The 27017-nt window shown below is 32.3% G+C and overlaps 4 protein-coding genes across 5 annotated transcripts; 1 reads left to right on the forward strand and 3 right to left on the reverse strand.

Moving 5' to 3' along the window:
• Positions 1-4106: 4106 nt before the first annotated feature.
• LOC111286162 (uncharacterized) lies at positions 4107-4961 on the reverse strand. Its single transcript, XM_022875985.2, has 2 exons — positions 4603-4961; positions 4107-4502 (listed from the first exon to the last, which is right to left on the reverse strand). The coding sequence occupies exons 1-2, from the start codon at positions 4763-4765 to the stop codon at positions 4237-4239; spliced, it is 429 nt and encodes a 142-aa protein (XP_022731720.1). The 5' UTR covers positions 4766-4961; the 3' UTR covers positions 4107-4236.
• A 2783-nt stretch (positions 4962-7744) lies between these two features.
• LOC111285185 (phospholipase D alpha 1-like) lies at positions 7745-11601 on the reverse strand. The gene is made up of 3 exons (XM_022874481.2): positions 11348-11601; positions 8400-10296; positions 7745-8306 (listed from the first exon to the last, which is right to left on the reverse strand). Exons 1-3 carry the CDS (start codon positions 11441-11443, stop codon positions 7873-7875), a joined length of 2427 nt encoding a protein of 808 aa, XP_022730216.2. The 5' UTR covers positions 11444-11601; the 3' UTR covers positions 7745-7872.
• Positions 11602-13132: 1531 nt separating this feature from the next.
• Positions 13133-16933, reverse strand: LOC111286639 (uncharacterized). The gene is made up of 9 exons (XM_022876713.2): positions 16454-16933; positions 16239-16331; positions 15653-15757; positions 15384-15539; positions 15193-15291; positions 14860-14988; positions 13989-14168; positions 13621-13737; positions 13133-13473 (listed from the first exon to the last, which is right to left on the reverse strand). Exons 1-9 carry the CDS (start codon positions 16790-16792, stop codon positions 13294-13296), a joined length of 1398 nt encoding a protein of 465 aa, XP_022732448.1. The 5' UTR covers positions 16793-16933; the 3' UTR covers positions 13133-13293.
• A 4575-nt stretch (positions 16934-21508) lies between these two features.
• Positions 21509-23397, forward strand: LOC111285683 (ethylene-responsive transcription factor WIN1-like). Of its 2 annotated transcripts, none has more exons than XM_089763363.1 (3): positions 21509-21543; positions 22292-22442; positions 22599-23397. In XM_089763363.1, the coding sequence occupies exons 2-3, from the start codon at positions 22363-22365 to the stop codon at positions 23116-23118; spliced, it is 600 nt and encodes a 199-aa protein (XP_089619489.1). In that variant the 5' UTR covers positions 21509-21543; positions 22292-22362; the 3' UTR covers positions 23119-23397. The 2 variants fall into 2 exon arrangements, with proteins under 2 accessions (XP_089619489.1, XP_089619488.1); XM_089763362.1 differs by lacking the exon at positions 21509-21543 and adding an exon at positions 21760-22174.
• Positions 23398-27017: the final 3620 nt, after the last annotated feature.

Raw genomic sequence — 27017 nt, forward strand, 5'->3', positions numbered from 1 at the left:
AATTATATAAAAAAAGACACAAAAGAGATATAATTTAAAATTTTAATAAAAGTCATTTATAGGTTTCAACAAAAATAAAAAAAAATGTATTTTGTGTTTTTTTATCGATTTAAATTATGATATGTAATTTTTATGTAAAATATAAAATAGATACACAAATTATTAGTATTTTACATTATAAGAATATCCGAATTTTCAAATTTACACAAATGATAGCAAGAATAACTATGTATATCACTCAAAAAAAAAAAAAGTTAAACCGTGTAAAAAAGAAAAATAAGAGAAAAAATTAACTCAAGTCAAATATTTATATTTAGTTATAACTAAATAATTAAGTAGAGTAGCATATAATGTGAGGGCGAAAAGTGAGAAAGGAAGCATCCTAGCACATGGTTTTGTTACGTACATGTCCATGTGAAAGAAAGTTTCCATGTCGTGAAGAAACAACTACATAAAATTAAAAAAAAAATTGGTCAATTTATGTATACATGTGATGATTATTTCATATTAAATATATATAAAATATAAAAAAAATTATTATAGTTTGTATTAACATACTAAACATGAAGCACATTTTATATTTTTATTAGATTCATATATAATTTTTATTAAAATTATAAATTATAATTCTTTTGTATCTTTTTTCTCATCTATCATCTTTAAAATTGGCATGTATAATAAAAGCACATTCTCATTACTTGTAAACAAAGCTTAAATTGTTTGCCATATCGTAAGAAATTTCGTTAAGGGGCAAATATATGTTACTTGTGTTAGCTAGGCTTCATACTTATTAAATCAAAGTTTTTATGTTAATTATTATATATTTACTTCTATTATTATTATCATTTAAATAAAAATTTCATGAAAAAACTATTGATTAGTGATAATAAAAAAAAAAAAATTACATTTAATTTATTGGCTCTCTTTGCAAAATGTTATATTTGGTTGGTTCTATGAAAATTAATTTTTTTTATTTGAGTTTATTAAAATTTGAGCTTAATCATTTGAATTAAGAGTTTACCACTTTACCAACAAATTACATGATTATTGACAAAAATTAAAAATTTTTATATATTACTTCTAATCGTCCATAGCATAAATCTTAGGTATTGAAATTAATATGAATTTAATAAAAAATCATAAAACAAAAAAAGAAATAGAGATACACAAAATCTATTTACTCTCAAAGTTCTTAAATTAATTGTTCGTGCAAATGATCAATTCATGAAAATTATCATCTGTTAATTAATAAATTTTTTATTATAGTAACAAAATATCTTTATTTGAATGTAAAATTTATTTATTTAAAATTTTTATGATTTAATTAAATAATATTCTAGGTTTGATCTCGTTTAATCAAAGCTTTTCCAAACCTTTGATCTCTTTCTATACGTATTTGGACACATGTAAATGTGTGTGAAAAGTTTTTTTTTTTTAATTTCTAAATCTAGTACCTATATGAACAATAACAAAACTTTATTATAGATTGTAGATGTTGTTTAAAATTTCAAGTTAATGTCTTGTTTTCAACGAGTAACTAGAAAACTTGTTCAATTACACCTAGGCTATTTTTATTTTAAAATAATACAAAGTATTTAAATTTAATTGTATTTATTTCTTTAATTATGTATGACAATATAAAAAAAATTCAATTTAAGAGTTTTTTTAAAATTAAATATCTTTTACAATTTAATTTAATTTAGTAAACAATAAGCAAATTGATATGTTTTAAGAGGCTTTCTAAAAAACTCATTCTTTTTTTTATAGAGATTTTAATTTTAATTTTTTTTGGTGTTTTTCTTTTTTAAAAATAAAATACAAAAACAAAAAAAGGGTGAGGACCTCGTTCAATTAAACCTTATTTAATCTAAAACATTATTTGAAAAACTATATTTTATATATACAAAACATTGTTTTTGTCTTTAACTAAATAAAAAAAAATTAGTGAAAACTTAATTGCTTGACAAATGTCGAGCAATAAGACCCTCGATTAAGATTCATGAATAGTAAAAATTAGGAAGTTACTTTTAATTATAGTATATAGTAATAGATGTTTGTATTTATTTGTATTTATATAAATGTTTAATTGATTGTTGATCAATGATAATTTATAATTTTTTTGTATTTTTTTCTTAAAAAATATTTATCAAGAAGTAATTTTATTAGAGTTTTTGTATTTTTTTCATAATAATTTTCTTTTGTAATAAAAATTTTATAAAAATAAAATAATAGTCTTCTAAAGGGGGCTAATTAAGTAGGAGACTATTTTTAATTACAATATATAGTAATAAATGTATGTATTCATATGTATGTATGTATATATATATATATATACATGTTTAATCGATTATTAATATTTTATAATTTTTTATCAAATTTTTTTCATAAAAATATTTATTGAGAAATATTTTTATTAAATTTTGTTTAATTTTTTAATAAGAAATTTTTATAAAAAAAATAGATTAGAAGCCTCATAAGAGAACTAATTATTTGACATTTAAGAGTCTACTATTATATATGTAAAAAATAATAATATACTATTCTATGTAGTTATAAATTTAATTTTATATAGATAATTGCCTACAATATCTAAGTGAAAAAAAATCTAAATTGATGTTATTACCTTTCATGTGAAATTACAAAAAATTCATGCATATGCTTAATATTATAATTTTATAACCATTTAATCCTCACATCATATTTTAAAACAAATATTAGTTGTTCATAAATTAAATTTCAAAGAACAACTTCAATCTATTGTATAGATAATTGGGTTTTTGTTTTTATCGAATAACTTTTTGAATTCTAAATGAATTATACTATTAATTAAAGAAAAAAAATAAAAAATTGTCAAAATTATATAAGAATTATCAATATTGTATAAAAAATTATTAAAATTGTATCTAAGATTATCAAATTATATTAAAAGTTATTCGGCATTACTAAAATTGTATCAATACTTAACAATATTATATTATAAGTTATCAAAATTATATTAAAGGTTAATAAAATTATATCGAATTTACTAAAATTTTGTTAAAAAAAAATTATCAATAATTAACAAAATCATATTATAAATTATCATAAATAATACAATAATTACAAAAATTGTATCATATATTACAAAATTTTATTAAAAGCTATCAAATTTCTAACAAAATTTATCAAAATAAAAAATTATATTAAAGATTATCAAAATTGCATCTAGATTTAACAAATTATATCAAAGTTATCAAAATCAAAATTATATCAAAAGCTTACTAAAACCATATCTAATGTTATTAAAATTGTATCAAAGATTACTAAACTTTATCAAATATTACCATCAATTGTTATCAAGATTATATAAAAAATTACTAAAATTTTATCAAAATTTTTGATAAAATATATCAATAGTTTCCAAAATCATACCATAATTTACAAAAATAATATCAAAGTTTACTAAATTTTTTTCAAAAGTTATTCGAATTTTATCAAACATTGTAAAACTTCTAATAAATGTTATTAATTTATATATAAAGTTACCCAAATAAAAATTATATTAAAAATTATAAAAATCATATCAAAGATTATCAATATATTAACAAATTATTCAAATTATATCCAAAATTACTAAAACGCTAAAACTGATTATAAAAATTAGATCAATATTTATCAAAATTATACAAAAATTATTATAATTTTGTTAAATATTACTAAAATTATAACATATGTTACAAAAATTTATCAATATTTCCTAATATTTTATCAAATTTTATCAAAATTTTATCAAAATTTTATCAAAAAATATATAGATATACATTGGTTGTGACGTTAATAACAATTTGTTGGCTAAAATTAATTATGTGAACTTGAGATTATCCTTTTCAATCACGAAACTACGTAGTCAAAATAACAAGCATCCAGCGTTTTACGTGGTAGTTGACGTATAAACTCTTATTTAAATAATACGATTGGAAATTTTCTTTTTCCAATAAAAAAAAAGTGAAAATAACAAATGAATTCACCCACAAAAAAACTAAAAATAAGAGAAAAAAAAAAGACTAGATAGAAAAAAAAATTAGACTAGCAAGTACCATCATTAAAACATTTTACAAAAACAAAGATTGAAACGAAAAAAAATACTATACTATTTACAAAATTACAAACTACAGACAAACTGTGTGAGAAATAGGCACAATTTTGGTAGTACAAGAACAAAAATCAAAATCAGTTTCTTTTTTTTTTTTTTCCTGATCAGTAAGAGTAAGCCAATCGTTGAACAACACGATCCCTTAGAATTCCATTGTAAAGAGCAATTCTATTAGCAGGCATTCCTCTATCTTTACCTCCACCAATTTTCTTGAGCTTTGGTGCTGAGTTTAAAGCTGCTGGAGAATTGTTGCTACCAATTCTAACAGGATTCTTCACCTGTCTCCTGAACTCTTCTCCATCCCCTCTCGGATCCATCACATCTTCCGCAAAGTGCACTTTCTTCTTTTTCTTTTCCCTCTTCTTCCCCCCTTTAAACAAAAACAAACCCAAGAAAACAAAGATGTTAAAATTTATGCATGCAATAGTAAAGCTAGATGGATAGTTGTTTATGGATATGGATATATGTACCAGAAGATATGCAGGAGCGGAGGACTTGTTGAGAAGTCTGGGGTATTTGATCAAGTGGAAGAGGGAAAGATTTCTGAAGGCGAAAAGCAAGGAGAATTACAGTGCCGGAGACTGCCATAGCTGTGGCTAACACCACCCCTTGTGAGCTCAATATTGAAGCCATGTTTTATCAGAACAGAACCAAAATCTAAAACACCAAGAAAATAAATTTTTTTAGGCTGAAATGGGTGATTAGAAATGATGCTTTCGTTTGATTTTGCCTGGGGAAGGGGAAGGTGGAGTTCTGGCCCTTAGATAAATAGTGTCATAACATAAACTAGACTGAACGCTGAATAAAGAATTGGAATCAAATGGGCAATGTTTTATTTTATTACATATTTTATATATATAGAAAACAAAGGAAGACCTGATTGGTGGGTCCTTTTTTTTTTTTCTTTTTTCTAGTGTTTATTTTAATGTGAGACAATTTTCTGTAAAAAAACTATGTAATGAAAGGCTGAAAGCCTAAGGCATGGTGTTTTGGGTGTTAAGGGGACTATAGGGTTGGGCTCTCTCAAGTCTTAACTTCTGGGCGTGCACTACACGGCAAGGCCGACGAGAAAACCATAGCTGGTGACGTCTATTGCTTCTTAGGGAAGGAGTATATGGGACAATATCTTATTGTCAGTTCAATATTTTGTACGGTTTGGCAGCGCGTGATTAGGACGCATTATTTGTAGGTAGGTTTTTCTGTTTCTTCTTCATCAGTTCTTTGTAATTTCCAGATTCTTTGGAAAAACATAATTTAATGCGCTGCCGCCTCTGTTCACGATTAATTTCATTATTGTCGGCCGTTTTTTTTTTTAGCATAATTTAGAAAGTGATAAAAGTGATTTCAATGCTTTTAGTTTTTATCTTAGCCTAAACCAACTTTGCTCACATCATTGGGAATCCTGTATGTGTATAGAAATCATTTCCTGCAGATTTTTTTACGGCAATTTCATCTGCTTTCTTAATTCCATAAAAAACAAAAGGATGAAGACTCGTAAGAAACGGACAATATAAAATGTACGGAGAGGATATGCTAACTTTTGTCTGCAAAACTCTTACAAACTCCTCAAATTGTTTCCTGAACCTGGAGAGTGGATTTCACGCTTTAGAAAAAGAACGTATGTAGAGTACAGTTGATCAATAATTTATGGTTAATTTACCTTTTGCCTGTGTCACCCATGATGTATCAGACTCTCCCATGCCAAAAGATTGGACAATGGAGTTTTAAGATGCTTAGGTCTGGTTCAGGATAGGAAAATGACTCTGCCACCAATGGGCTAAGAGCTTTAATAATTACCAGAGATTATAAATGAGCTGCTCTCTGGGCTCATTGGCACATGCTTGTGTTTGATCATTTATGTCCTCTAGCAGGTAGCGACTAGATATGCAGCTTTGTTAGGCTAATTACCAAAGAGTCTTCATCCAAGCTTGCAGATAAATATGGGTGTTTTTACTTTTTTTTTTCATCGTATGATCAAATCGAAAGTACAAAGAAACTAGACTCAGCAATACAATGCATTTGACGATCATGAGATATTTTCTGTAATGTTCTGATTTTAAAATCGAATAATCACTGAATCACTGAATTTTGTAGATGGTAAATGTACTTCCACTAGAAATTAAAGTGAAATCGTCGAGTATAAACATCAAAATCAGGAGATGTTACGTATAGTTAGGAGGAAACGGAAGAATGATGAACACGTTAGGAGGAGTGAGTACGATCTGCTTTTAAGCATCATTCTGATTTAGAGAAGATTCTTTTCGTATCAAAAAGAGCAAAGCAAGAGATGGGATTCGGATGAGGGAAGGGTTTTTTCTTAGCTTTCTCTTTGGTTTGGCATAGGAATTAACCTTAGCCAAGTAGGACAACTCGTATCCGGAAATGGTCTCTCAAAACGCATGACTTTAGCCATTAAAGTCACCTACTTTCCCATATGCGTGTAAAAAGAAGCATGGGTTTAGGTGATGATAGTAAACTCATGAAATCTACATGTGAAATTGGTTTATGCGGTGATATTGAACTTGTTTTCACAAAACGTGAATCATGTCATTATTAACAATTTTCCCCAGACACAAACAAAAATCCAGAAAAAAGTTGAGGCAAACTTCTTTCCTAGTTCTGAAACTTAATTTGTAGCCACACGTTGTTGACTTGATGCGGAAACTGTGCATTCATATTTCGATTCTTTGGGAATGCAATGAATGGCTGTGTTGGAAAATTGTGGGCGAGATGATCCGAGACAAGAAAAGAAGGAAACAGACTGAAGAGGAAAGGACAGTTTTTCCACGTAGTAATTATAATTTTTTAGGCCGTAGGGATGAAATAGACAATCTTAAAGTCAAAGATTTACCAAAAGAAAAAGCTTTGGTAGACAAAGATTGCAGTCTTACTGTTACTGATGGAGCCCACTGGTTATTGTTTTCTGCAAAGGCCAAAGATACCTTACCAATGAAGTCATGAGCAAAGAAGACTGCAAGTGAAATTTGGTTTTAGAAGTAGTCCGCAAGCAACAATAATATATGTCGAGAAAATAAGGTGTTGTGGAATTTGAAAATGGTTTCCACTTTCCATAGAAAAACATGTTTTGGTGTTCGAAGAAATGGTATTACAACTTGGAAGTCAACAGGTTAGAAGGAATGCGTTGGCAGAATATCATTTAGATATTGGAAATTAAAGCTGAGCATTAATTTTTTGTATCCAAAAGCATATTTTGAATTTGTTTGCATATTTACAACTTTCTGTCAAATATTGAACAAGCATCGAAAGTTCTATCAGCAAATATTGGAGCTTTTTGGTCTGTTCCAAAAAGAGAAAAATAAATCAAAAGGAAAACTGTAGGTCTTGGTTTCATGGGTGCACCAAATTAGTAATGTATGGATAGGGACTAGGGAGTTATGGACAAGGCCCTAAGGGGCAAAGGTAAATTGATGGTTGGAACAGGGCTAGGCCCTCGCAGATTTTGTCAAATTCTTTTAACTCATCCTGGATTAGAGAAAAAAAAGTCATATTGTTGAGCAGCAAAAAAGTTGTTTTAGGAATTTTGCTGAGGAAAACAATTTAGAATGCTCGGATCATTCTTATCTACAAACCATTTTCTATTAGCCAAATGAGTAAGTGTGAGAGCTACACATTAGCACTTTCTATAAGTTTATTAGAGTTACTTTCAACCAAACAGAATCACTGCTGCTTAAATCACAGAATCAAAGAACATAATCATTTTGACTATTAGACAACTGAAATTAAGTAGTGAGAATGGGAGGAAGAATCTCAGATTTGGATCCAAGAACTCGGGCCTTGGTATCTGGGAAATATTCCAACCCTGGAATCTCTATCACCTCTCCGTTATGGGTAACTCGAATGGGATAACTTAGCAAATGCCCTGGCAAGTCATAATCTAATGTGTCACATGCGTAGAGATCCCAGTACTCCTCAGCAATCTGGTTCATCTTCCGGACGCATTCCAAGCTCTCTGGTTGGAGAAAGGAGCAATCAAACTTACCTAAGTGCTCATACCATAATGCCATTCGAAAGCCATGAATCTGGCCCCTGGCAGGCTCTCTGGCTGCTAGGTGATACGGTTGATATGCCCCCATTGCAATTTCTGTATCCCTGGCACCATCCATTGATCTTTGATTGATGTTGGCAGATCCAATTATAATGTATTCATCATCAACTGCAAAAAGCATATGGTCCCAAGTTTAGAATGTGACCCTAGCTAATGGAAATACTTCAACTGTTCAAGTAGAAATGTGTCAAATTAACTTACCAATCATCATCTTTGCATGAACATAGATCATGAAACGCCTAGATTGCTGAGCTCTACTGTAATCTGTATCATGTTCAGGTCTTTCCGAAGGTTCATATTCCCCGCAAACTGCTCTCTCTCGGTTGCCAAGGCAGAAAAATGTCAAGTAGTCCTTGGGGTTTGCCTCAAGTCCCTTGGCTTGCAGAGCCTGAACTACATCTGTGTACATCATCTCCATGGTTCTCCTCTGCCAATTCAATATTGCCTGAACAGATTGGCTGTGTGGGACACCCTCTGGCCACATTGGAATGACAATGTAGACAGTAAACCTCTCACCAGCTTCAATCTTACTAACGATCTTAAGTGACAGTTCCTTCGGAATAAGGTGTAAAGCACCAACCTCCTGAACCTTAAGATCATTTGAATTCCAGCTGAAAGAGCTACCGACAAAATATTGATTTTCAATGTAAATAAAATTTTTTGCTCGACGAATGGCATTAATATATGCATCCTGAATGCTTCGATCAATAACATGATCCTTTCCGCTGACAAGACCTGATCTAGCTGCATCCTCAGGGTTGTCAGGAAAGCCGAAGGCTGCTCCACCATCAATGGACCGGAACAGTTGAACATTCCATGTTTCATGATCTTCAGGGAATGTTACTGGAGATGGAGGCATTAATATGCCATCCAATTCTCGTAATTGAACTAGCAAGTCCTTCTTCCCTTGCTTCCTCCACCTCTGCTCAAAATTGAACAATACGTCCCAGGCAACAGCTCCTTCCAATCGGCAGTGCATATCATGCCAAGGCTCCCTTGGCCCTCCTTTAGCAATTGAGGCACCATGGTAACAAGGTTGACGAAAATCATCATGATGGATTGTGCCTAAAGTCTTGAAAAGGGGATGAGAGGGAGTGTCATATCTTCCGTCGGTAAGGTCAATGCCACCAATAAAGCTCACAATCCTCCTTTTTGATTCTCCATTGGGCGATTCACAGTCAACGACTACAATCTTCTGGTGATGAGTGAACATGGTAGCAATCTCTATGTCTTGAACAATGCTATGCATATTATCAGGGTTGCGTGGACATAAAACACAATGGACTTTAGTGCCATGGAAATACTCTCTTGTATCTTCATCATGAGAAGCCATTACTCCATCTTTCTTAAGTAACTTAACAGAAGTTCTGTCATCCCAAACAAGCATCAAAACACTAACACCTTCATTTGCTTTCTTTTTAAGAAGCTCACCTAGTGTCAAATCTCCATCTGGTTTTGGCCTCTTCAAGTCTCTAATCATGGTTATTTTTGCGTACACAGACCACCCAGCTATGTAAATAAAATGTTTTGCATTAGAAATAGCAGTGAAGATGTCCTCCCAGCATCGATGTGGTTCATAATACTTGCCCTCAGCAAGAGGGATGATTCCAGAAATGAATTTGTTATGAACATGAGCATCTTGGTAAAGGGTAACCCTGCAACCTTCTCTTTGACTGAAGAATGTATATGGGACTCCTGGAAACTTAGGACTTTTAATTCCCTTAGACCAATTAGGGTGCCGAGTTTTATCAAAAAACTTCAATTTGACATGGATCCTGGAAGCTCTGTAAAAATGTTTATGGTGTTTATCCGCAACCTTAAGCCATCTATCTACTTCTCCATTTAGTAGTTCCTCAACAGGTAAGTAAGCTCTTCCAATCAGGGATGCACCTACAGGATCATTTTCTTTGATAGAAAAAACAACATTGGAAGCCTTATGGGCACAGTATATATGAAATGACTCATGCCATTGTGGATTAGAGCATTCATTTTCTAACAGCCTAGTTCGGCCAACAGTGGTTTCTTCCAAGTCAATGGTCACATACAGTTTGGAAATTCCTTTTCCATTTCCAGCACTTTTTTCAACGTTTTGTATTAGCTGCAGGAAAGAACAACAACGTTTCATATTAACTTTGACGAGGAAGATACTTAGAGATTTTTAAATGGTTGTTTGACTTCACATCAAAACTTGCACTTCAAGTTATGTAATCAACAACAACGAAAACATATATAGAATATTATATCCTAGGTTCACGTCAATGCAGAATCTGTCCAAAATTTTTCATTTTTTTCTTCACAAGGTCTAAGGAGAAAATAAAATATTGGAAAGTAGAAAGATTGCCGGAAAAATCTAGGAACATGTTGAAAAAACAGAGCGACGAAACGTGTTTGATCAAAAAGTATAATATAGAGTGAGATTTGTATGATTCTAGAAAATTGAAAAGACCAGTGTTTGTCTCTCTGGAAGCAACTGAAATTCTGAAATCATACCGGAAGAGGTTAGACAAACATGGATAATTCATTATTCCATATAATTTTGAAAAATTGATGCTTAAAAGTAGTGTCTTGATGCTTGGAGTACAGTCAATCTTTTCTTTTTTGGTCTAGTTGCTAGGTACACAACTGGCAAGAGTTGAAGAGAAATCTCCTTTGGGATGAAGAAGGCTTAGGTGCACTTGCGAGCTAGTTTTATCCGGTACCCTACCAACTAGTTAATGACAGAAAGGCTTTTGAATGTTAGCAAAATTTTTGGGAAAGGGGGGTTTGAACCTTACTCGTTTTTAAGTAGAGAATCATGTACCAACCAACTGAATCAATTGTTTGCTTACATTGGAGTCTTAAAATTTGAAAGGTTTAAGTTCATTTTTTTGTGAAGAAGTGGGGTTTAAAGGATGGAAAAAGGTTAGCTTAATTAAGTGAAAACTCAATAAGACTAATTTTTATGTACAAATATATATATATATATATATATAAAGCAGACTATGAAATTAATAAGAAAAGAAAATGCAAAAATCCCACACTAAACAAATTGGCTTGCATTAATTTTGTTGTGGTTTGTACAACGGATTTACGAAGTATGTGATTAAGATGATGATTTGGTGATAACTGACAAACATTAATCAACCAAATCAAAAGGAGTATATATATACCTTGCAGAAAACATTGCAGCAACCAGCAGCTTCAGAAAGCCTGTCAACTTCGTAACTTGTCACAAGAAGTGTCCCGTGGAGCAGAAAACGTCCCATGCTTTACCCTATTTCTCTTCCAAAAACCACACAACTTAAATGACCTATTTATAGCAATCTGACCTTGAGAAGAGAAGGCATAAACAAACGTAAAGATTGCTGATATGAACTGTAAGGCTTTAATAAAACCTTGTACGGTCGAAACCAAGTCAAGAAACCTGGATAAAAAATGATAAAAATTATAGAACAAGAATCCAGAATCACGGGTCAGAGACAGTTGTGCCTCATACAAATTGGTTAAATATTTGCACGGATAACAGATTAGAGCAAGAAAAGTACATAATGGAAGTTGAACAAATCTAAAATATTGGCTGCAACGCTTTAGCAGGTAAACTTAATTAGTTTGTAATCTAGCTAGTTATGCCTGCTAAATGGTTTTATTATAAATATCTGCTGATGTTAGCATACAACAACGGTACTAATGGCTTGGTCATACAGCGTGGGAAAAAAAAAGAATAGTTGCCCTTCTTAACGACAAGGTCGTTGGTTTGGATATGAAACAATTGCTGGATGTGTTGGCTATGAGATGATAGTTGAGCCTGTACTTATTGTAGTTTTATTAATGTGGATCCTTCTCCATTTTCTATCATGTATTTCTACAATTGCTAAGGTGAAAATTTTTCTCCAATTTTTCTTTTCCTTACGTTTTCACAATGGAAATGTGCATGCAAGGTTAGACATATCTATTATACATTTTCTTACTGGCATTATGCTTATTTGCTGCCGCCAAGGGTGGAAATTTCCAGAACGAGCGCACTTGAAATTATTTTAAGTCCTTATCCATGTGCGGTCATGTTACAACTTGTCTCATTTCCTACACCGAATCCATTAATTAGTGTAAACAATCGAGGGTCAGCATAAACAACCGACGATTGAAAATGCAAAAGTACGTCAGACGTAGAAGCAACCGCGTTTCAATGCCTAACGGCCAGTCAATCTCTGCACCACTAAGGCACTAACAAGAAATTTAGATGATACAATCGAAGGGAAAAGTCTTCCTTTTTCTTCTTTTCTTAATTAATTGGATTTTTTTAAACTATGCAGCAAATGGCTTTAACGGATAACACGGCAGCATGAATTTTTCCTACGAGTCTGACCACTGTTTTCTTAGTTGGCAACTATTGTCAGTTGTGTTCATAAATATAAAATATATGCTAAAAAATTCAACTGCAATGGGCCTCGCTAATGAATCATAACCATCTATAAGGTTGCAACATGGACTATCACGAAGGATCCATCTCTTTAAAACTATCTTTTGAGTTGAATTATGACACTAGAGTCTATTCCAAAGGATCCGGGGCTTAAACATGCTGCTGTAGATATATACTTCATCTTCTACGCCTCAGCAGGATTAGCCATTTGGTATTCGAGTGGATAAGCTTCTTATCTTCTTTCATGGTGATATGGATTCTGTATTATGAATCAATTAAGCCCTTAATAACTTATTTTCAAGTTTCTGGATGGGCTTCCCCTACGAGGAAGAGCAATCTTTTCATTGCAGGCCGGGGTTAGTAAAAGTTGATATAGAATTCAATTAACCTCTTAGTTATTGATCATCAAAAGAGTTGTCTAGAGCTGCTTCTTTTATTTATTGATCAATGACATTTTCATTCATATATATATATATATATATATATATATATATAGAGAGAGAGAGAGAGAGAGAGAGAGAGAGAGAGAGAGAGAATATTGGAGTTAATTTCAGTCTAATTGATGCTGCTGATTTTCATCCTTCAAAAATATGATGAAAAAGTTTTGGATAACAACTTGTTCAACAGCTTAAATTTCGTTAAAGATTGCAAGTCATGTCGAGAGATAACTTTGTCTACAAAAGTGCATGTGATGTGAATTTACAAAGACAATCGATAGGAAGAGGTGTCCGGACTAAGGTCTCGGGCTACGTGTAGAAGGTGTTCTATATTAATATCAGGGTAGTGTTGTAATAGCTTTAAGTTAGCTGCAAAATCACCACTCAAAAGCCTGCTTTTAACACACAACAGCATGGCACAGCAAACACGTAGAAGCATATCCTGCACAAGGGATAGTTTGCTGTCAACAAGTGCTCGTTTAAATTCTCAAAAACTGATATAGAAAGAGGGAACATTCAAATAAATCCCTAGTAAACTTTCAATAATAGCATTGTTAGCAAAGTCGGATGGGCAGAGAGAGAGAGAGACCTGCACACCAAAAGGATTACTCAGAAGAGAATCCCAGATTCTTAAGATAGATTGGAGATTGAATTCTTGAGTAAGTAGCAAAGTTATCCACCGAAATGCATAGTACTGAGGCCTAACCTGCTCATTAAGATACATGGTATAAGAATAAGAGTATGCAGAGTACAATAAGATTACATGGTTGACGATAATAACTTATGAAGGATGGCTTGATGCAGCTTGATCCCAAGCAGAAATCAAAATGACTCAATGGATTCCACAAGGATTAAAAAACAAAGAAATATGCTATGTATCTCAACAAAAACTGATATGGTATGCATTGATTACTTGAACACCCAATAAAGCACATCTTATAATTCCATTAAACTTGCCTTAGATGTGTTTTCAAGATGCCGCCACAGTTCCTCATCATTGGCTTTCAATAACTCTGCCAAGCGGGAAAGAGTAGAAAGGATGCCCACAGAACTATTATCTAATTGTTGACAGAAGTGATCCACTGAGTCACTCAAGAGTCGGACAAAACAAGAAAAACTATCTGCTTCTGCATTAGACTGCAGAACGGAAAATGAATGTATAAGTATCATTTACAGCCAAGATCATAGTTATTTGCTTGAATTTTCAGATAATGCATTTTCTTTTGCTCTACTTGTTTCTCATGATGTTCAACCCATGTCCGTAAGGAAATCATTTGGCCCAATAAAAGAAAAGTTGACCTGTTAAACAATCCCCATGCCCTCCTTTTGGTTCCTTTCCAACAAGAAAAGGAAACATAGAATTAAAGTTCAGGTAAACAAAATAAAAAGAACAACAGAAAGGGAATTGTTCATGGATGAACTGGGAGTTAAGATATGAGTTAAGTGTTGTAACTGAGAATTTGGCTAGAACTCATGCCAAACAGCAAGCACAACCTAATGTTCAGAGAATTCCATCTGGTCATATTTCTTCAGTTAATTGAAACTATATAGCCAGCTAAGAAAAACTATTGATTGGGAACTTTATATACCCTAAGAGAAATCAACTTCTATAGAATTTATGCCTACTCCCAAAAGTAGTCACAGACTCATAGATAAGCTGATGTAACAAATTTGTATTCATAGGTTTAATCCATCTCAGCAAATAAATATTTTACAATTCAGATTTTATTCTCCTAAAAATCATAAGATTACAGTGCTGACAATGACCAGGAATCATATGACAAATGTTCTCAAGTCAAAGAAAACAAGGATAAAGTATGACTCTTACTGCATTCTGCTCATCTGTATCAGTACTAAATACATAGTATATTGGTGCCAAGACCTCATTCATTCCTTGGACATAACGAATAGCTGGATTGAGTTTTGAAAATAGGAGAAGAATATTCCTCATTGATTCCTGTAAATTGAAAAGCATCGCAACACTGAGTGAGAATTTAAACCCCACGGACTACTACATTAGATGCTTAGTCATCTATATTTTAGTCAAACAATTCCCTATATTCCAGAATTTGGTGTGCTAATAGATTGAACCAAGTGTTACAGTGTCATGACAAGAAAATACACCATGTTGTGAGGAAGAAAAAGTTATGAAGTCATGTACCCTGTGTTTCCGGCTGAACGATGACTCTCCTGAGAAGAATTTCATTTCAGGATGTGTGCGTTGCAAATCACGGTCAATCTGTTCTGCAATCTCTGTATGCTGGAAACCAATGCATCCGTTATCATACACATAAGCTAAATTATAGCATAAAAAATCAAGTGATGACTGATGCCTTATGAGAAGAGATTTACCTCGAAGTATTGATGCCAAACACTAGCCTTACCAAGGCTCAAAGGGTGATCTTCATGAGACACTTCATGCCGCGTCAGTGGTCCATCAGTATCACTATCAGCGTTATTATGCTCATTAGAGTGCAATGCTTCTTCTTTAATCCTTGCAAGTGCTGACTAGATTCAATAGATCAGTGCGAGGAAAATTCTAGGTACTATCTTAATAGTTACATCAACATGTAAGGTATTCTCTTGACTAGGCGTATGCTGCATTATAATCAGTATCTTACAGGAGTTAAAAGAAGCTCCTCTTTCAGCTTAGCATATTTTTGTCTATTTTCAGTCAGCTCCTTTTCCCATAGGTTCCGAGATGGAGGTAAGTAACCCAGGAGCAGCTGCAAGAATTAAACATTGAAAGACAATAAATACTTCTACTGAATATAAAACATGAACAAATCAAACTGTCATTATGCCTGGGAAATGTACAAGTATCGGTATGAAGCAGCAATTGTAGAGTCGACAAATTAGATTCTAGTTATGAATATAAGCATTAGATTTCAAAACTCAGCGGAGTCTTCTGCTAGCCAATGCTACCATGTAATAACAATTCATTGGTATAATCATACACCGGGAAAAGGGGATAATTCGGCCTAGTTTTCTTCAATGTTCATTAAAATACCTAAATTGATTACTATTCTATGTATTTAACATTCATTTCCCAACTGTTCAAATATCAAAAAGTTTAGAAATAATCTGCTCAACCAATACACGATTTCTGCAAGCCTTTTTCAAACACATTCAAAACTAAAAAACAGATAATACTTGTTCTCAAATGTAGAAAATAATTAATTAATAAAATGATATTAGACAATGTACCTTCCAAACTGTTGCACGCAAACCTCCTCCATCAGGAAGCCCTGTGCTAGCAATTCTTTGCAATTTTTCCAAATTTATCTCCTTCTGGGAAATCTGAATTATGCAAAAAGAAAAAGAAGGATTAAAATTTTATTAAAAAAAACCCATAAAATCATGTTAAAAAAAAGTGAACTGCAACAAAAGGCAAATCAATAAATACCAATTAAATCTCTCACCTCATACTCAAGATCAGACCTTTTCTCATCTGCTTCAATATTTTTCATGAGCCAAAGATGGTCCGACCCGTCTTTTTCGTGCCTCTGTTGCCGCCCGTTATGTTCCAATTCTCCGTCCACTTTCATCTTCCTCTTCACCATTGTCTCCTCTTCAACTTCACCATCATCATCAGTCTCGCTTTCACGATCCAACGCGAATCCGTTTGATTGAATGATCTCGAGCTCTTCTCCCGACTCGAAAATCGAACCGGATCCTCCGCTATCGTCATCCTTGTCGTCGAATCCAGCTACTAAGCTGCCAAGCCTATCGGGAAGCTTGAGCTTTTTGCCTTTGAGCATGGTAGCGTGGTGGGTTTTGGAGGTGGTGAGCGACTTGGAACAGATTCAAAGGTGAGTTGGGCTTGGGGTATGAGAGGTTTTGGAGGAGATTTCATGACTAGGAAAAGGGGAAAACTCGGGTTTGGGTGGTGATTCTGGGGCTTTCCCTCCGTGGAGAAGACTGGTAGTTATAAACGGTTGAATGTTAGGTGGGTCCTCTCCAATTTCGAGCCAATAGTGAAAGGCCACGTTAATTCTGCAAATCTATTCTGTCCCTTTTTGAGAAAAAATTAATTTAATGACCATATTTCATAAATATCTTTTCTTATTTCGTAACTTAAAGTATGATATCAAAACTTTTTAACTTTTCATTCATGTCCTTAACCTAAGTTAAAACATAAATGAGGAAGCAGTTGGAGGAGGAAGGGCTGACGCTCTGCTGCCGTTCATAACCCGACAGGTGATTCTGGCCCCATTGCTGGTGATGGCTTACAATTGGTACTACCATTTTCAAGGGGTTTTGCAATTTTTTGGGTGATTTTAATTGTTGGTAGCAGAGTTTCATTTGAAAGACGAAGTCCCATGCTTTAATTTCTTTGTTAAAAACCCACTTCTCGGAATTAATGTAGTAACTCAGGTGCTCTTATTGTCCCTGATTCCAACGCATTTAAACCATGTCCATGGGTACTTCTTTCAACTTACCTCATCGGATTTGTTATTCTCTTCCTGTTTGATTTATAGGCAGTTGTATTAGGTTCAAAATATGCTGATCAACTTTTCAATACTTGTTACTTTTGTCTTAATTTGTCATGAAGAACACAGACTTCTGTTGTTATTGTAACGTAAGATTGAGTTTGTCAATTGCCTGAGTATCTGTTTGCATCATTGAAAATAAAGTTCTCTAGTCGTCATTACGTTAATTTTCCAAATGATTACCATGATTTTTAGATCAAAATTGAAATTAAGTAGATAAATATTGCTATTTGAATGATTACATATATTAATGGCATATTTTGCTCAATGCATTTTCGCTGAATTTTCTTATCTGTGCCTCTAACCCCCCATTGTTCGCCATCTTATAAAATGCTGCTACAAGTACTTGCTGTTCTTTGCAAGGAAATTATATATAGGAGAATTATGCAGGTTGCAATGTTTGGGATATTTGATGCCCTATCAATCAATCAATCAGATAATGTTGTCTTATTAATACGAAAAATCAAATAATATCAATTCATTAAATTTTTTTAAAAATATTAATTTTTTATATATTTATTTTAAAAATTTATATTTACTTATTAATAATAAAATATTATTTTATGATTAACTGATAATAAATTAAATTTAAACTTTATAAGTAATAATGACATGAATGATACTCAAGGTCCTTGTTTATATTCTTGAATATTGTTGACAGTCCAATTCGAATCCCACGGATTTCGATCCGATTTTATTTTATATAATTAATTTTTTTTAAAAGAAATAGAGTTTTGAGTCGAATCGAGTAAACCCAACCCGATATTATATTACAAATTATTTTTTAATTATTTTTAAAATTTTTTATTTATATATAATTATATATTTATATTTAAAAATAATATTTTATATTTTAAAAAATAATATTTTATTAATTTCAAATCGAATTTTAATATAAAAAAATTTTTAAACTTTTTTAATAAATCAAATTCAAATTTATAAATATAAAATCAAATCAAATTCAAAATAAACAAAAATTCACCTCCGACCCGTTACCAATCTTATCTTAAACTCTCGAGTCACTGTCCTTTTGTGCCTTTAGCTTATGGTTTTGTAATAGCACCAGATTATTGCCAGTGATGTTACATTTTACCCGGTATGGGAATTTGCTTTTTGGGTATACTGCCCCAAGATATTTCTGTTTTATATGAACTCCTTTGCTTTAAACATATTGTCATGCCGTACAACTTTTTTGGCTGAAGAAAGGATATTTCTTGATTAAAAATCATTTTCTGATCTTCTCTTTCGCAATTCCACTGCATGGCTATACAGCTGACCATAACTGTCCCTGAGCACTTCTCTCTTGTTTATATTTCTCTACAGTTTCATTCTCTAAAGTTTCATTCCCATGTAAAGTTGTAAGCAAAATTTGAGGCAGAGACGTCGATTTAGCTTATCTTTTTTTGTGTGGTTCTTATCCTTTACACAATTTAGTTAAATGTTCTAATATTTTGCTGGCTTGTAAAGCGTAATCTTTCTGCAAATTCTTTCCAAAATAAGTATACTGAACAAAATGAGGGAACACTGGAAATAACATGCCAAAGCCCAAGGGAACACAAAAGCAATCATTTTTTGAGGACCTGATTGCGGAGGGTTCTCTTTGCTGGGGCAGTTAATTTTTAAAAAAGAGAAGGGAGAAGAAGACAAAGACCATTTCAAGTGCCATGATAATGCTGCAAACTATTTCTGGGTCACTTGGACCGCGCATTTTCAGCGAGCTGCCAGTCTGTTTTGAACAATATTCATGAATGCGGGTCTACAATGCCAACAAAATTCTATCAATGGCTACACATCAATGTCAGGCATGTGGATTTTGCTTTGGATTTCGTGGCGTATGTTAAATACACGAACCTAGTACGTATACCGGTGAAGATGGTTTGATTTTTTATTTTTTTTTCTAAGCAAGCCATTACGCATGGTTACGGCCTACGTACATGGGTAATTTGTCTTGTTCAGTTAGTTGAAGATGATGAATCGAAACTGAAGCTGTAACTCTAGATTAAAGTCGAGCCATGTGCCTAGTGTTTCACCATCTAGCGTCATGAGCTGGGTTTTCATCCCCCAAATAGCCCAGGGTTCAAAGCAGCCACAGGAGATACCAACCACTCGATCAAAGCAAACTTCAACAATCACACAGATAAACAAAATGACTTCGTATTTTAACATTCAGCTCTTTTTAGATCAGAAAGGGTTATAAATTAAAAAAGGAAAGAGGGTGGAATTTCACATTCGTTGTGAGAGATGTTTTACCTTCAAATGGAAATGCTGCAAGAAAAGTTTTTTTTGCTTAGAATTCATGTTCTGGAAGGTACGGTACTCCTCAACCGTATACCTGGAAAATTTTGAAGACAATATTCCATTCCAGTCTTAAATGACTTATTTATGGAACAAGAGATTTAATTTCACTCCTCTTCTCCCTTTCCTACCCCAAGACAGTTGCAAAATCTCATGAATGTAACTGCACCGGTGCATCTCAAAAACTCACTAAACTCCTGTAGTTTAAAGAACAAGTAACCACAAAGTTAAATCACATGAATCTCACTACTCACCAGCCATACCATAGGAAATGCTAGCTGGATCGGGCCAATGACTCGATGAGAAAAATGGTTGGTAAACCACAAGGCACCAACCAGGGAAAAAAAAGGACCACAGGTTACACATGGGATATGAAAGTTATAATTTATTTGGGAGGTCTTTAATTCCGTTCCTTGGCCTATGGGGCTGAAGCTTATGTGCTGTATTCTTTGACATTTAACCATCTAGCTGTAAAGGGGTCCAATTGTTTCCTCATCATCAATACTGTAATTAGGAGCAAGAAGTCCAGTTTCGTTGTTAGACAATTACCAAGGCAAGGTAGTACAAATATATTTATCTTCTCATCGTCCTGTCGTGAGCATTGGAGTACTGATAAAGGAAATAATAAGCTGACGGTGAGCGAGGTAGCGGCGGGGCGTTTCTCTAACAGCAAGGAAAGATCAAATCTTGATTCAGCTCCTCATTTATTTTGTGTTCTTCTGTCTACCTTGCACCACCTTTATCTATTTGGTTAAACTGTACTGTTTCATTAATTTTGATCGGGCAGCTTTTCAACTATTTGTATATATGTAAAAATTTGAAATTTCATACGTCAGCACTCAGCATCACCACTCCGAAATGAGGAGGGTTTTGAAATTTCTCTTTTAGCCCTGGCTTAATTAGGCAAAATTAAGCAAATAAGAAGGTTAAGTAAAAACCATCGAAAAAACTGCATCCTACTTGCCTTCATGTTTACTTGCTACTAATCCAAAAACTGCACCACAAAAATGTAACTTCTCGAACAAGCAGATGAAATCAACTTGTCTCAAGTTATGGACGTATTCTAGAACATTACTGGTCTCACGATGGCAAATCAGGCAAAATTAATATTGATAATCACCGAGTTAATTCTTTCTCTGTGCTTTGACTTGGGTGTTAGTGATTCTTATTCAGCCACGACATGCATTCATTGCGAAACTTTGAGTCAAATAATATCAAAACCTCACCACATTAATTAGACTTCTTTATGGTTACTTTTGACAATCTAGCCTTTCCATGTATAAGTTTCATTCTTCTTCTAATGGAAAAGGAAAAAGTTTACAAGCTGTCTAAAAATCACTAGGAGAGGCATCTAGCATGTGATTAACTGTTGCAGATCTAAGTGTTTTTCCAGTTAAGTCTCTCTAAGTTATCGATAGCTCCTTGAACCGAAAATTTAGTTTTCTTAGGTTATATAGTCTTATATGAAAAAACTGTGAATTATAGCATTAAGCATACAATTAAAATCCGTAGGTAAGTAGGGGGAAAAAGTTCTTTGACTGACCAAATTCCTTGCTGATTGGTTCAACTGATGGAAAAAAAAAAAGAATTTAAGGTGAACGGATATAACAGTGAGTTCAAAATCTATATAAAGACTTGCCAATTTGTTGAGAGTCATAAAGTCTGAAATTATGTCCCATGGTGCGTGCACTCGTGTGCAACGATAATTATTTTTCTCTTGCTTGGTGAGTAGTCAGTTTCTGATCTTAAAAGAGATACCAAGTCATTACATACATTTCCAAGAGATTGCATTTTTGGGCTTTGTACTCAGAATCCTTATAGGAACAAGTTGATCAGTCTGTATTCTTCCTAGCAGTTGATGCTGAACATGGTAACCCATTTCCCCAGCCTTATCCAGTGGTCTAACAACATCTTCTAATTAGTTCATTGATTCCTTTTATAATCCCTGGCCTACACGAATAGGACTCCTCCATGTGAAGTTCATAAAACTTCCCAAAAAAGGCAAACAAGATTAGCTGAAAACATGCCATAAATCGTTGTCCAAATCATTGATTTGCTAGGATAATAACCTCTCTTTACACTTGATTCTGCATTAATATTTGTAATAGTCTTAAAAAAAGTAATCATAGGTTTGATGAAAAATTTTGTCCCATCAATGTCACTTTTACATTATTTCAATCACATGGAATTATATTGCATGGGAAGCAGCTGACGACAGAGTAGTATGCAAGGTAATTGTCCAGTCATTTATTTGGTAGGTTACCATGGTTTTAAGGACGGAAGGTGTAGGTGACAATGTTAATTGCGGAGTTTCCTAATACAAGCCTTTTAGTTCGCCGACAATGCATCTTTTCAGTTAAACCTTCCACTCAATATCTCCATTCTTCTCCATATATGATAGCATGTACTTCATTCATCTCTATACATGATGGATCTTCTTCTCTGAGCCTGCTTTCTCCGTACCTGTTTCAGTTTCAAGCCTCCATCTGTTTGAGCCACCCAAAAGGGGAATAAAAATTGAACCCTCCATCTGTTTCCAAATTATGGTTCAATCAAAGAAGTTTAGAGGTGTCAGGCAGCGACACTGGGGCTCATGGGTATCTGAAATTCGCCACCCTTTACTGTAAGTACAAGCTTTTCTCAATTTTGTTTTTTACTTCATTGGTTGGGGGATAGATTATTCGCAAGAATAAAACAGCACTGCAAAAACATAGTATAATCCAATGTTCAAAATTCTCTTCTTTTATTTCCCCTTTAATTTTGCTGTATTTTGTTGCAGAAAGAGAAGAGTTTGGCTCGGTACATTTGAAACAGCTGAAGAGGCAGCCCGAGCTTATGATCAAGCAGCCATCTTAATGAGTGGCAGGAATGCAAAAACCAACTTCCCAATATCACAAACACCAAGTGGAGACCCGAAAGGCACTGAAAATCCCCATTCATCACCACCAAATGAGCTATCTGAAGTCCTTCATGCCAAGCTTAGAAAATGTAGCAAGGCACCTTCTCCTTCCATGACTTGCCTGAGGCTGGACACTGAGAATTCTCATATAGGGGTGTGGCAAAAGCGGGCAGGCCAGAGCTCAGATTCCAATTGGGTGATGACTGTCCAGTTTGGAAAAGAAAATACTGAAGTTTCTGCAAATACATTGCCTTCCAAGACCCCAGGGTTAGCAGAACCTGAAATGAGAGGGGAAATGGATGAAGAGGAGAGAATTGCATTACAAATGATAGAGGAGCTGCTTCACAGGAACTGTTCTTCATTTGCTGCGGCTGAAGGGGAGGGTAACATGTTCCTGTAGTCTCTAATTAATTTTCTTGTGCCGTGTATTTGGTTTGGTTTGATTTGAAATGTCAATGTGTTGTATAGGATTGAATATATCATGTCATTCATTGGCGAATATATGTACCTGTGCGCAGAAAGGGGGAAGGATACCATGTTTAAGAATTTGAAGTCTGTGATATATCATAGTTATATATAGTTACACAGATATATAAAAGGCGTGTTTGTTTACAAGCAAATGTTATTTGTGAGAAAGATAAATAATTGAATCATTTGATTGCAATTTCTCATCTGAATTTTGCCTTGTAGTTATATAAATTTTGGATGTTTCAATTTCTTCTTTTTAAGCAACAACTTAGTCAGATTCATCATTGCATCTGCCTGAGGAAGATGAATCAAGGAAATGGTATATTTACTTTTATTATTATTTTTCTGATATTTGCTTTTTGTTTCAATTCATTTAGTATTATTTTTATTTATTCTTGTAAAAAATAATAATAATTAAAAAAATCAATCAAAGTGAGTTTTTAAAAAACTCTTAGTATTACTTACTGTTAGGAACAAACATACAAATACAACACTTTAGTATTACTTACTGTTAGGAACAAACATACAAATACAACACTTTACACATAAATAATAGAACAAGTTCAAAACAAAAATAAAAATATAAAAATATATTTGTTCAATCTAACTTAAAGTAATTTACTTCAAATCTAATTTATTAATAAATAAATTTTTATAATTTTAAAACTTTTAGAATAAAATAGATTATTAAAAATTTTTTACTCAAAATCAAATTATATCCTTTTAATAACCTACTCACTTAATAATTTTTTTCATATTTAACTACTTAAAATTAATAAACTAAAATCAAAACACCTTATTTATAAAAATAAAATCTCTTAAACTTTACTAAATTTTCAATAAAATATAAAATAAACCCTCAATTTTTATAATTTTATTAATTTTCGAATTAAAATATTTAAGTCAAACCTCAATACATGCATATGACAACCTAGTTAACAGCGGTGAAGTTATTTTACCTAAGCCTATTGACTAGAAACATGTACGTATAGATATTGTAGAAGTTGCTTTCGTGAAAGTTTAGTAGGCCGAAAGTAGTACATGAAAAAAAAAAAAAAAAAAAAAAGCCAACACTGTAAATAATTGGGTAATCGGTTGATAGAATATTAATTTTTTATAAATTTTAGTGATGAAAATTTAATATCTGATCATCTATAAGAAAAATGAAAAATTTTTAATTATCCAAAAAATAAAATTGGAAAATCTTTAGCTTGTACATGACTATTAGTCCTTTTCCTCACTTTCTAGACCACACATATCAAACTATTGTTTTTTGAAAGAAAAAGATGTGATTGATGTATAAACCTAACCATGTCAAGATCCAAGAATATTTGATTAACATCTGTAGGGGGGGAGTTTCCGTCGGACTAATGAATATTATGATTATAAGAAAGCAAAAGGTTTGATGCATGGCTGTTATATATAATAATTTCCACACATCATTACCAAATGCCTCTAACAATCAAATTAGGACTACTCTCTTCATATATAAATATATATATAAATATATATATATAGTGTATATCTTTCTTTCTTGATGGGAAGAAAAAGCTTCACATCAAGATTAGTAATGGTATATCACATCATGAAAGCTTGCATGACAATTGCATGCAACCATAGATTCTTCATCACTTCATTTCACTGGCACTGTTTAAGGTTTCTTAAAACACAGACGAGTTTGGTGGTTCCTACCATGAGCTAGAAAAATACATTCATTTTCCCCCAAAAAGAGTTTTTTTAAATATATTAGCTCTCAATTAATCTCAACAATTTATTACTAGTAAAGCAATCTAAGCTGCATAATTAATATTGACTAATCAAAAGCGGGAGGAAGAAAATGAGGCCAACGATGGTGTCTGGTTTGCAAGAAAAGCTAGCCTTAGCTTTTGTAGTATACGTGAGAAAAAATTGAGGTAAAGGTCATGAGGCAAGGTAGTTGGTTGGTCTTGAATGTTGTCTTGTTTCGTTGGTTAGAGTAAGCTGTCTTCGGGGCCTTTTTCTTCTTTTTTTAAAATTCAATGGTCCCAGAAGGCCACACCTATCACCCAAATCTTTATGCTTTGATTTGACATTAAAAGTTAGAAAAAAAAAAAAGAAAAAAAGAAAGGTCCCCGAGCTGATCTCAACTCAAATTTAACAAATACAAGTCCAATTCAAAACAAAAGAGACGGTTACCAAGAGTGCTTCCCCCCAAATCTTTTAGGTTTTAAAATTAAAATTTAGTATATATGGTAAAAAATCAAAATGATAATAATAATAATAATGACTGTAAAATTCGGTATCTAGCAAGATTTTCCGTGCATTATTGCTCTAGCTATAAATAAACTGTTGAGTTTACCCCACATATATAAATGAGAAAATGCAAATAATACTAATAATAATAAAATAAAGAAAGAGCTCACAAGAAAAAAAAATTTTAACTTTGATTCATTTTTTAACATCGAAATAAAATAAATTTTTTAACGTATGAAATTATATGAGAATGTAGATATTAAAAATTATTTTTAAAATTAAAATTAAATATAAAATATCTTTAATCTTATTAAAAAAAAGATAAAGTAAAATGGTAGTATACGGTGTTATAGAATTGATGTCAGGTTTCTAAACAGTCTTACAATTAATACTTATCAATTATAATTATTGTTAGTACAAAACTATAAAATAAAGCTAAAAATTTTGGGTTAAGTGTCCAATTAATCATCATGATATCTAATTTAAATTACTTGAGTTTCTTATGCTTAATTTGTTTGGATCGAGAGGAAAAGAGAGGAGCTAGGACACCCTCTCTTTTATGGAAAAGCTCTGGAGAAATAATCCCTCAAAAATCTTCATTTTCATTAAAAAATATATATATTATATAAATAAATATTTTTTATTAAATTTTTATTTCATAACGTGTAAGGAATGTTATAATCTTTTTAGTACACCAATTCATTTTCTCTACTTAATCATATTGGTCAAAAAAATCTTAAATTAAATTTTTTTTATTCCAAAAAATTTAGGAGTAAAAGAGATTTTCTCATCCTCGAAGCAAGTTCCCAATGGATTTTTTTTCATAAAAACCTTTTTAATTTATAAATCATCTACTAATAAAAAATTGTGAGAAATCCAATTTGAGTGTTTTACATCCAGAACTTATAAAATGTGTATCAAAATATGAAGTTTTGCTTATTCCAAAATCCAATGTAGTATGAAAATTTATTTCTTTAATGTAAATTTTATATTTACTCAAGGGGTTATTATGAAAAATCAAGGAAGAAAAAAAAAACAGTAATAAAGTTAGCAAAAGTGATTATGGCCTCCACAATGGGCTAGGCAAGCTCATGGATTATGATCCCTCTTTGTTCTCTTCTACTCATTTATTTCAATTGACTGGACTTAAAAGAACATAATGCGATGGGCTCTAGCTACGTTGAACCACCCGTCATACTCACTCTGTCAGCTTTAATTGATTGCCCCCACCACTTGTTTCTCCAAGCCAGCCCCTCAGCTGACTTTATAAAAAATGCGTACATTTATCATTGAGTCGAATCCAATTTTCAGTTACTCTTCTTTCCATATTTTAAGTTTTACCGGAATTTTTAATTTGGAGAATTAAATAACATAAATTTTTTATTCCAAATATTCTAGTTAAAAATTAACTATTATGAACATGAATTTAATTTAAAATGCAATTACTAATTAAAAAATTATATCTAATAAATTTAATATTTAATATTTATAATTTATAATTTTTTTTCTCAAATTAAATTATGATTTTTTTATATGAAAATTTAACTAATGTAACCCCATAATAAATAATATTTGGGAGACTCACTTTCTATGCTTTTG

Source organism: Durio zibethinus, chromosome 6 (assembly GCF_047325235.1).
Source record: "Durio zibethinus cultivar Kanyao isolate XHJ-2024 chromosome 6, ASM4732523v1, whole genome shotgun sequence".
NCBI lineage: Eukaryota > Viridiplantae > Streptophyta > Magnoliopsida > Malvales > Malvaceae > Durio > Durio zibethinus.